Consider the following 12316-nt stretch of genomic DNA (forward strand, 5'->3'; position numbering starts at 1 on the left):
CATGAGGATCGGTGGATAACATTACGCAATCTAAGTGAAGTGTTGAGAATTTCATAAGGCAAGTGCATTCACGATTATACATGGTCATTTCCATATACCCGCGTCCTCTTTGCTGACGGAGGGGATGCGTTTCTGGAATCTATTGTCATCATTGATGAGTCATGGCTGCATTATGATCGTCTAGGAGAACGAGCCAGCACAGTGTGGAAATTACTCGGTTCTCTATCACTAAAACAGGTGAACGCTGTTCTATATGCAGGGAAAGTTATGGTGATCACATTTTTTTACTGTCACGGAACAGGGAGCACATTGCAAGGAAACGACCAGAACTTTCTCGGACTAGATGGTGTCTTCATGATGATAATGCGCAGCCTCAAATCGCAAATCAAGTCATGCCATTTCTGGCACACTTCAATACCACCTGTGTACTGCATCAGCCTTGTAGATCCGATCTTACAACCCATGATCTTTTTTATTCCCATCACTAAAGGCAAAGCTTCGGGGCATTCGATTTGAGAACTGTCAAGCAGTGTTCGAGAAAAGTGAGGCGATTGTCAAGGACCTATCAAATTATGGCCTGCACCATGTGTTTGAGGACTGACAGGGACGCTATAAAAAGCAAATTCGAGTAGAAGGGGATTACTTTGAAAAAGATCATATAAACACTGTAATTGAATAATGACCATCTGTGAAAAACATCGGTCTCAGTCTCTATTGATGAGCCCTCGTATAAGCAGTAACTGAAAAATGTGGATAAAAGTAAAAAGATAATTTTAAAAAATGCTGAAATATATAAATTTACTTAATACTCGAAATTTCCAATTTGAAATAATGAATCGCTTACTGATACATTGGTATGACATTCCATACATTTCACAGAAAATATCTAGCTTACCAGTTTGTCAAATAGATAAAACACAGCCTCTAACAACAAAAGTAAGATTTATACTGAGGTAAGTCATAGCGGCGTATGTATGTGTCAGTGGGATGAGTGTGACAGTCGGATGGGCATCATCACCATTTCGAGATGGGTCACCGTCGAAGTGGTACAGTGCAGCAAAAATCAACTACTGAAGATGGACGTGGCGATAATCACACTGCGAACGAAAGTGTCCGATTTGTTGATGTATCAACATGGACTATCCATTGTGTCTATGAGCAGTGACGTACCAGTCGCAGCCTTATAACACGGCGTGAGTCTTAAAAGAAACTATAGAAGGCAGCAATGAGTATGAGTGACTCTCTAGGAGAATACGAATGGAGAAGAGCTGGATGCTGTTCTGAGAGCAGATGCTGCAGACCGCCGGCAGCTTTGTCGAGTTTGCTATTTTCACAGCATATTGCGAAACTGTCGCACCAAGGGGGCACCACCGGTAAGGAATGCAACAGTCCCATACACAGCATCTACTGCAAGAAACTCGGGAGAGCCAGAGTCGCAGAGCAGACAAGAAGGAGCACCGTTCTGCAAAAGGTACTATCCCAATCTCCTAACGGTGTACATTCGTCATTCGTGACATGACTGGGTGGACACCTTGAACTTCATCTGGAGTTAACAGCAGCCCAGGCCGGTGTTTCCTAACAGATCTCTCATTTCAATTTTCACCAGAGATAAATCTACAGAAATGCTGAGTTTGGTGAGTGTACAGACCATTTGGTGTTTCCTGACCAACTGTTCCAGTGCTCTCCATAAGTTCACTTAATAGGGGCCGGCCGGTGTGGCCGAGAGGTTCTAGGCATTTAGTCCGGAACCGCGCTGCTGCTACGGTCGCAGGTTCGAATCCTGCCTCGGGCATGGATGTGTGTGATGTCCTTAGGTTAGTTAGGTATAAGTAGTTCTCAGTCTAGGGGCTGATGACCTCAGATGTTAAGTCCCATAGTGCTTAGAGCCATTTGAACCATTTTTAAACTTAATAGGGTCTGCCATTACGTATGTCGTACGGCAGGGACGTCCGTCATGTTGCTAGCACAACGATTGCCTTGTGCCCAGTGGGATGTCTTCCAGTAACTGCGTCAGCACCATATCTTAGGAACTCGAGATACTTGTTGGTGTTTAGATTCCCATCAACTGAACAGGAACCAACAATGCGGATCTTGAAAAACATGCGATAAACGTTGATAGACGAAGAGTGTTGTTTTTATCCATTTTTTGAGCAAGCATGAATTTTCATCTGACCATTAGCGCATATTGTGATAGTTGGTTTACCGATAGTTTGTAAACACTGTTTCTCTTTTAAACAAAATTATACTCTGTAGTTTCACTTTTATTTTTAAAATAAGGATATTTTCATGTCATAGACTTCTGGGGTTCCCTTTTAGTACTCTCAGAATGATCGCATGCTCTAGGATGGTACAAGCAGTCGTTTCACTTTTATTTTAAAATAAGGGTATTTTCTTCTTATAAACTTGCGGGGTTCCTTTTTAGTAGTCTGAACCTAATCGTATCATACATTCGATCGTCTATGGTCAATAGCTAGTGTTTTGATATTGTAATGTCTGAAGGTGGCAGGTGTAAAATACAGGGGGCGAAAGGCTATTTACAATTTGTACAGAAACCAGATGGCCGTTATAAGAGTTGAGGGGCACGAGAGGGAAGCAGTGGTTGGGAAGGGAGTGAGACAGGGGTGAAGCCTATCCCCGATGTTGTTCAATCTGTATATTGAGCAAGCAGTAAAGGAAACAGAAGAAAAATTCGGAGTAGGAATTAAAATCCATGGAGAAGAAGAAAAACTTTGAGGTTCGCCGATGACATTGTAATTCTGTCAGAGACAGTAAAGGACCTGGAAGAGCAGCTGAACGGAATGGTCTGTGTCTTGAAAGGAGGATATAAGATGAACATCAACAAAAGCAAAACGAGGATAATGGAATGTAGTCGAATTAAATCGGGTGATGCTGGGGGAATTAGTTTAGGAAATGAGACGCTTAAAGTAGTAAATGAGTTTTGCTATTTGGTGAGCAAAATAACTTGTGATGATCGAAACAGAGAGGATATAAAATGTAGACTGGTAATGGCAAGCAAAGCGTTTCTGAAGAAGAGCAATTTGTTAACATCGAGTATAGAGTTAAGTGTAGGAAGTCGTTTCTGAAAGTATTTGTATGGAGTGTAGCCATGTATGGAAGTGAAACGTGGACTTCAAATAGTTTGCACAAGAAGAGAATAGAAGCTTTCGAAATGTGGTGCGACAGAAGAAAGCTGAAGATTAGATGGGTAGATCACATAACTAATGAGGAGGTATTGAACAGAATTGGGGAGAAGAGAAATCTGTAGCACAACTTGACTAGAAGAAGGGATCGGTTGGTAGGACATGTTCTGAGGCATCAAGGGATTACCAATTTATTATTGGAGGGCAGCGTGGAGGGTAAAAATCGTAGAGGGAGACCAAGAGATGAGTACACTAAACAGATTTAGAAGGATGTAGGTTGCAGTAGGTATTGGGAGATGAAGTAGCATGGAGAGCTGCATCAAGCCAGTCTCTGGACTGAAGACCACAACAACAACAACAATGTATTAGTTTAAATTGAACCCAAAATTTTAAAAGAACTTTTGAAATTTATCTCTAACCACAAAAATTAATACAGAAATGTAGACCAAATGGACAGCTTTCTGTTGTCTGATAGGTTACCTCTAAATGAGGGCAAATAAATGAATTTTTGTTAATAGCTACACTCTGAGACCAATAAAACGACGCACGACGAAGGAATTGTCCGAATAGGACGGAAATCGATAGATGTGATGTAAATATACAGCAAAACAAATGATTACAGTTTCAGAAAAATTCGATGATTTATTCAGGAAAAAGAGCTTCGCAAATTGAGCTAGTCAATACGGCGTTGGTCCACCTCTGGCCCTCATGCAAGCAGTTATTCGTCTTGGCACTGATTGATGGAGTTGTTGGATATCCTCGCGAAGGATATCGTGCCAAATTCTGCCCAACTGGTGCGTTAGATTGTCAAAATCTCGAGGTGGTTATAGGGTGCTGCCCATAATGCTCCAAACGTTCTCAATTGGGGAGAAATCCGCTGGTCAAGGTGTGGTTTGGCGGACATGTAGACAAGGCAGAAGAAATTCTCGCCATGTGTAAGTAGACATTATTTTGCGGAAATGTAAGCCCAGGATCGCATGTCACGAAGGGCAGCAAAATGGGCCGCAGAATATCGTCGATGTATCGCTGTATTGTAAGGGTGCCTATGAAGAGAAATGGCACCCAAGACCACCACTGCTGGCGGCCGACAGTCAGGATGGTGTCGCCGGCCAGAGTGGCCGAGCGGTTCTAGGCGTTTCAGTCCGGAACTGCGCGACTACTACGTTCGCTGGTTCGAATCAAATGGTTCAAATGGCTCTGAGCACTATGGGACTTAACTTCTGAGGTCATCAGTCCCCTAGAACTTAGAACTACTTAAACCTAACTAACCTAAGGACATCACACACATCCATGCCCGAGGCAGGATTCGAACCTGCGACCGTAGCGGTCGCGCGGTTTCAGACTGCAGCGCCTAGAACCGCTCGGCCACTAGGTTCGAATACTGCCTCGGGCATGGATGTGTGTGATGTCCTTAGGTTAGTTAGGTTTAAGTAGTTCTAAGTTCTAGGGGACTGATGACCTCAGAAGTTAAGTCCCATACTTCTCAGAGCCATTTGAACCAACCAGGGTGGTATCCCACCACTGTCAAGATTCTCTCCAGACACGTCATTGCTAGTATCGGGTCTCAGTTCGAAGCGAGACTCCTCACTGAAGACAATTCTACCCCAGTGAATTACATTCCCAGCCGAAGATGTGTCTGGAAACGCCCCAGACAGCGGTGGGGTGCCAGCCTGACAGCCGCCCGCCATACGGTCCGACAACCAGGATTGATGGTCTGGGCTGCCATTTCTTTCCGTAGGAGGACCTCTTGGTTGTAATACGTGGCACCTTTAGATTACAGCGATACATCGACGATATTCTATGTCCTTTTTTGCTGCCCTTCATGACAAGCGATCCTAGGCTTAAATTTCAGCAAGATGATGCCCGCCTGTACGCGCCGGTAGTTTCTACTGCCCGTCTTCGTACTACCTTAGCCAAGAAGGTCGCCAGATCTCTCCTCGATTGAGAACGTTGGGTGCATTGTGATCAGGGCCCTCCAACCATCTCAGAATTTTGGCAATCTAACGCACCGATTAGGCAGAATGTGACACGATATCCCTCATAACTCTAACAACTCTATCAATTAGTGCCAAGTCGACTAACTGCCGGAATAAGGGCCAGAGGTGGATCAGTGTGTTACTGACTTGCTCAATTTATAGAGTTCTTTCTTTTGAATAATTCATCCAGTTTTTCTGAAATTGTAATCATTTGTTTATCCGTACATGTATATAACATTTACAAATTTCCGTCCCCTTCGGATAATTCCTTTGTGGTGCGTCTTTTTTTTTTTATTTGAGCTACAGTATATGATTATCATGAACGTTCATCTACATATACATCTATATCTACATCTACATGGATACTCGGCAAATCACATTTAAGTGCCTGGCAGAGGGTTCATCGAACCACCTTCACAATTCTTTGTGATTCCAATCTCGTATAGGGCGCGTAAAGAATGAACACCTATATCTTTCCGTACGAGCTCTGATTTCCCTTATTTTATCGTGGTGATCATTCCTATGTAGGTCGGTGTCAACAAAATTTTTCGTATTCGGAGGAGAAAGTTGGTGATTGGAATTTCGTGAGAAGATCCCGCCGCTACGAAAAACGCCTTACTTTTAATGATGTCCAGCCCAAATCCTGTATCATTTCAGTGACACCCTTTTCACTATTCACGATAATAAAAAACGTGCTGCCCTTCTTTGAACTTTTTCAATGTACTTCGTCAGTCCTATCTGGCAAGGATCCCACACCGTGCAGCAGTATTCTAAAAGAGGACGAACAAGCGTAGTGTAGGCAGTCTCCTTAGTAGGTCTATTACATTTTCTAAGTGTCCTGCCAATACAACGCAGTCTTTGGTTTCCCTTCGCCTCAACATTGTCTATGTGTTCCTTCCAATTTAAATTGTTCGTAATGGTAATACCTAGGTATTTAGTTGAATGTACGGCTTCAGTGTAGGAAACATGACTGTAATATTCTACGGGCAATAATTATGTATTAGCATTTTGGAAAGCAATAATCACAAGGCTGGGATCCATTAGTGGTTTTACATCCGTTTCTTTGAATAACCTTGGAGCACCTGTCGTGGCAAGCAGGAGTAGAAAGGTGGGGAGTCGAAGACCGGTTAGCAGTGTGTGCGAACGTGGGACTGTGTCATGTGTGGAGAGGCGAAATTCTGATAGCGCCAATACTAAGCCGACTGAAATGAGATTTTGTGTGGTTGTTGTTTTTATGGTGTAAAGTCGTCTCTCAGAATTATGGGTCGTGCATGCAAGGTTTTCCGATCATAATCTAGAGCTATGGCGATTTCAAGAACAATGGCTCGTATAGGCAACGCGGTTCACCACATATTATATCAGCTTTAAGATGCGCAGAGTTTGACAAATTACCAGGCACCCAACATTTGCGACGGCAGTACAACCCCTCTAACAACTAAGGGAAGGACGTTTTCGTAAATTTAACTGTGCTTAGAACTGTTCAGAATATTATTGTCTTTTAATATTGTGCAACTTTTGAATGGAAGCAGGCATTAAAAAGCTTCTTAAATTCATTCTCCTAGTGTCACTTACTTAATCTTGTTTCCTGATACTGAATTTTGTTCAGGTTTCTGGGTTAATTTATACGATCAAAAACCTCTTATCAGAATCCAAGTTTTGGACAAATAATGTCTGCCATAAATTCTAGTTCAGTTTAAATATAACTCTGTTATGGCTTAAAGAGCTATTACTGCTTCAATTAAATGTTGTGGGCGCTTTGAAAACTTGTTGATGATTAACTATATTTTAAAATAACTTCACAGTTTTGAAGTAATTAATTTCAGTAACAATGTATTTCAAAACTTTTAATGATGGTAATCATTGTGCTACGTATTACTATCGCACTTTGCATCCATTTTCTCTCTAAGTAAAAGTCAGTTTGCCAAGAGATAATTAACTTCATTTCAGTAAAAGTAACGTTGTTCTTGAAACGCTAAAGTTAAAACGCTCCTTGAGATCTGGCAGCCGATATCTTTGGTGAATAACATTTTTTACAGAGTGACTGTCATACGGTACCAGTTTTCTTCGAGTCCTCACACTACATACTGCTGTGTTTAGGATAAAACCATGTTGTAAGAAATTGGCAGTGAAGTGTCATTTATGTGTGTACCAGAACTGTAAATTAGACACCTATTCCTCATCCTGCTCTGGAAAGCAGTCAGTAATACTTCTTGATTGACTTAACAATGAAGTAAATTCGAGTTATCTCCACATGGTAGAAAGTATTAACAACATTTGAACTGCCTTAAATAAAGCGTTCGTAAAGTGCGGAATAAACGCCAGTTTTCAACTGAGTGAGCAAAAGCGATAGTGTTCGTGGAAATAATGTGTGTCGCGAACGGTAGTTTCCTGTGGCAACACGCCCACAGATGAGCCATGGGCACAGAAACAGTCTGTACGCAGCAGCCAGGAACATGGACTGTGGGTTCCAGATGTCAATAGTTCGATTCTCTGTAGTACCGAAACACTGCTGCAACAAAAAGTAGTTAGTAAAAATTAGTTCACACTTATCATTTTCGTAATTAAAAAATAAATCCCCAATTACGAAAAATTCAAAGTTCAGCTCCACACGATCTGTTCCGTAAAAATTTAACTGACTGGCGGCAAGGGAAATGGAGAGTTTTGTTTTCGTATCTAGCTCAAAACCTCAAGGTGTAAGTAGGCTGTTTAGGTTTTTATGTTGGTAACGCCACGTAGCGCTCTGTATGAAAATGACTGACTGTGCTGTGTGCAGTCTGTGGCTGATTTGCATTGTTGGAATATTTGCTATTGTAGTGTTGAGCAGTTGGATGTGAACAGCGCGTAGCGTTGCACAGTTCGAGGTGAGCCGCCAGCAGTGGTGGATGTGGGGAGAGAGATGGCGGAGTTTTGAGAGGTTGCTATAAGCGGACGATCTTGACATGTGTCCACCAGAAAAAGGAAATTAGTAAGACTGGATGTCATGAACTGATATATACAGGGTGTTACAAAAAGGTAAGGCCAAACTTTGAGGAAACATTTCTCACACACAAAGAAAGAAAATATGTTATGTGGACATGTGTCCGGAAACGCTTACTTTCCATGTTGGAGCTCATTTTATTACTTCTCTTCAAATCACAGTAATCATGGAATGGAAACACACAGCAACAGGACGTACCAGCGTGACTTCAAACACTTTGTTACAGGAAATGTTCAAAATGTCCTCCGTTAGCGAGGATACATGCATCCACCCTCCGTCGCATGGAATCCCTGATGCGCTGATGCAGCGCTGGAGAATGGCGTATTGTATCACAGCCGTCCACAATACGAGCACGAAGAGTCTCCACGTTTGGTACCGGGGTTGCGTAGACAAGAGCTTTCAAATGCCCCCATAAATGGAAGTCAAGAGGGTTGAGGTCAAGAGAGCGTGGAGGCCATGGAATTGGTCCGCCTCCATCGGTCACCGAATCTGTTTGTGATGAACACTAACCTGTTGGTGCTACGTACTGACGTGCTTGATGCTAGTACTGTAGAGCAATGAGTCGCATGTCAACACAAGCACCGAAGTCAACATTACCTTCCTTCATTGGGCCAACTGGCGGTGAATCGAGGAAGTACAGTACATACTGACGAAACTAAAATGAGCTCTAACATGGAAATTAAGCGTTTCCGGACACATGTCCACATAACATTTATTTAGGTGGCCATATTGGCGCTTGCTGTATTGCAGTAGTTCGAGTAACGAAGATTTTTGTGAGGTAAGTCATGAAAGGTATAGGTTATTGCCAGTCACGGCCATTCTTTTGTAGGGACTATTGAAAGTGAGATTGCGTTGCGCTAAAAATATTGTGTGTCAGTTTAGTGACGATCAGAATAAGCAAAGAGAGATATGTCTGAGTACGTTCAGTTTTGCTCAGCTGCTTGAAAATCAAATAACGCAAGAGGTTTACCAGCACAGTAATTCATAAATTTTTCTAAGGGGATGTTTCAAAGGGAGCCTGATAAAATGCAGGATAGTTGTATTGCATGGAACTGGGGACCTACAAACGACGGAGAGGCGTCGCTCCCGCCGTAGCCCTTAGTGGTTCACAACCCCACAACAGGCTACAGCAGTCCACTCACCCCACCGGCGCCCCATACCAAACCCAGGGTAATTGTGCTGTTCGACCCTCAGTGGATGCCTCCTCCCCCGGGAACGTCTCACACCAGACGAGTGTAATCCCAGTGTTTTGCGTGAGAGAGTAATTATGATGCAGGCGTACATGGAAACGGTGTTTGCGCAGCAATCGCCGACATAGTGTAACTGAGGCGGAATAAGGGGAACCAGCTCGCATTCGCCGAGGCAGATGGAAAAAGGCCTTAAAAACCATACACAGACTGGCCGGCACACCGGACCTCGACACTAATCGGCCGCGCGGTTTCGTGCCGGGGACTGGCACGCTTTCCTGCCCAGGAAGCAGTGCGTTAAGCCGTCGGCACACGGACCGTGCTGTCGAACGTTAACGTTGAGCGTGCCTAGTTCAACGTGTTGCTCAACGCTCAAGAACGATGCGAATTGTGCATACGGTTCGTGGGCCCCAACGTGGTATTCGCGATCGCAACGCACTCCAACGGCAGTTGAAGGATGCTTCTAGTTCGTAAATCACACTGTTTACTCAACCGGCGCGCCTAAAATTCCCTTGCTAGCTCTATTAAAACCCACATTTACTCCGTCGTCTACGAAAAAGAAAGTACCATGTCCAGTCAGTAAGGACACAGGCTTATAAAAGTTCCATTACAAACAGTGCATTACAAATTTGGAATACTTCTCCGCATCAGATAAACATTATTTCATCATTCCCACATTTTAGTAAAAGCTCAAGGTCAGTCTTACTTGATCACTGTTGGTACCCAGTAGCAGAATCTTTGCAACATGTGAATTACGAAGCGTAAAAGAAAAAGGAGCAAAATATATTTATAGAAGTAGCGCCAGAGCCGGCCGGAGTGGCCGAGCGGTTAAAGGCGCTACAGTCTGGAACCGCACGACCGCGACGGTCGCAGGTACGAATCCTGCCTCGGGCATGGATGTGTGTGATGTCCTTAGGTTAGTTAGGTTTAAGTAGTTCTAAGTTCTAGGGGACTTATGACCACAGCAGTTGAGTCCCATAGTGCTCAGAGCCATTTGAACCATTTTTTGAAGTAGCGCAAGCTATCCTGTAGGTTAAACCAATCAAACAGTCACCCCTCAAAAAAGGTGAACTTATATTTACATAACATCAAATATTATAGTATATATTTATATTAATCTAATAATAAAGTATCAGAACCTAATAAAAACGGGAATGTTAGGAAAAAAGTTTGGTTGTGTCAAGGGGCGAACCACCGAACCAATTCACAACCCTGTACAAGACAGTGACGCTACTCATTACGCTAAACCAACAGCAGACTCTTTTCATCTAATCATATTGTGTTGCCCGTGCTGAAAACCTTAATCGTAGATATGTTACTAACTGAAATTTAATTATAACAAATTGTACCAAGAACAATACGTTTTGGGTGCATCTTCAGTGTGTCGCTGCCTTCAAATAGCCTACTCTCATAATACGCAAGTTACAATAATTCTTTTGCCACGAATATGATGTTTCTCATTATTTTATTGGAACGAATCACACAGTTAACAACGGGTTTTCCAGTGATTCTCAGTTTGCTGGTGTTCAGAAACGGCATATATATGTATAGGCTTGAAATGAATGCCAATATGGCGCCTCATAACCCTGTACTGAAGGGAGACGACGTGCTTGTGACGTAGGTGGCGTTGTGCCCTCTGATTGGTCAACGCTCAGACGCACGCTCAATCTGACATGCCAGATAATGCATTGCACGTTCGGAAAGACTCCCGAGCGTGCTATTCCACGCTATGACGTCAGAAGCTCGGCACCCTCAACGTTCGGATGCACGGTCCGTGTGCCGATGGCTTTAGATCGCACGACTAACCGGGTGGACTGTAGGGTAGTTACTTCGATACGCAGTTTGAAATGCTGTGTTACTTTCGTGTAGCCTAGCATTATTCGTAACAGTACAGTTGATGGATAAGACTCCTCTGTGAGAACACTTTGTCTTTGTGTGCGTGTGTCGGAAGATTAGGTATCGTTAGACGGATGTGTACTGAACTTCTCCTACCACGCGCGTGCCGTTATTTGACAAAATTACAGGGTTAGCTGTGTGCCTTTACATGGTAGGTGCTGACCAGTCCTTCAGCAACGAAAACTTACCTGCACTCACTCGTGAGAGGATTGTAGGCGTAGCCGTCCGCGCACTGGTACGGCGTGGACTGGACGTTGGCGGCGAGGCAGATGTGGTAGACGGTGCAGTCGTAAGGGTCCGGGAAGTAGCCGAACTCGGTGCAGTAGATGCTGCCGCCCGGGCTGCTGCCACAGGACGTGGCGCCCTCCACGCACGCCCCCTGCTCGGCGCTGCACCTCGTGTCCGAGGAGCAAGTCTCCTGTGGCACCTCCTGGAAGCCTCCCTGCCCGTCTGACACGCAGAGGATCACCTGTACGGAGCAAAAAGTCCTTTCACTTGAAGGAAGCCTCCTTTGCCAAATGGAATCTATTGATGCCAAACATTGCCTAGATGTAGCCGGCACGGTAGCTCAGCGTGTTCGCTCAGAGAGCCGGTTGGGCTCTGTAATAAAAAACTGAGTGGAAGGCTCAACCACCGAACTTGAACAGGATGACAGGATGTCTTGCGACGTCCGCAACGACCAAACACAACGTTAAAAAAAAATAAAAAAAAAAAGATGTGTACTAAGGAACAGAGTATGCACCCAGTACATTGGCCCGAGAGCAAATGAATAAACATGCTGCAGAGAGGAGTTTCGGAGTTTCAGTCCAGAGCTTTCGTCTGCATGTTTGCTTGTGAACTTTCTCATACTTACATTACACTGAAGAGCCAAATAAACTGGAAAACCTGCCTAATATCGTGTAGCGGCCCCGTGAGCACGCAGAAGTGCCGCAACACGATATGGCATGGACTCTACTAATGTCTGAAGTACTGCTGGAGGGAAATGACGCCATGCATCCTGCAAGGCTGCCCATAAATCCGTAAGAGTACGAAGGGGACAGCACATTGCAACGCATCCCAGATATGTTCAATAATGTTCATGTCTGGGTTCAAATGGCTCTGAGCACTATGGGACTCAACTTCTGAGGTCAACAGTCCCCT

General features: G+C 43.9%; 1 protein-coding gene across 1 annotated transcript in view; it reads right to left on the reverse strand.

Moving 5' to 3' along the window:
* The window catches only part of LOC126417083 (peritrophin-1-like), a gene marked incomplete at its 5' end in the record, with an annotated part of 31210 nt that extends 19700 nt beyond the window's left edge, over positions 1–11510 (reverse strand). Inside the window, one exon of the mRNA XM_050084977.1 lies at positions 11365–11510. Coding sequence (XP_049940934.1) covers positions 11365–11510 — 146 coding nt within the window. The remainder of the gene's footprint in view (positions 1–11364) is intronic.
* Between the last annotated feature and the right edge of the window lie 806 nt (positions 11511–12316).

The sequence above is a fragment of the Schistocerca serialis genome, chromosome 8 (genome assembly GCF_023864345.2).
Source record: "Schistocerca serialis cubense isolate TAMUIC-IGC-003099 chromosome 8, iqSchSeri2.2, whole genome shotgun sequence".
In the NCBI taxonomy this organism is placed as follows: domain Eukaryota; kingdom Metazoa; phylum Arthropoda; class Insecta; order Orthoptera; family Acrididae; genus Schistocerca; species Schistocerca serialis.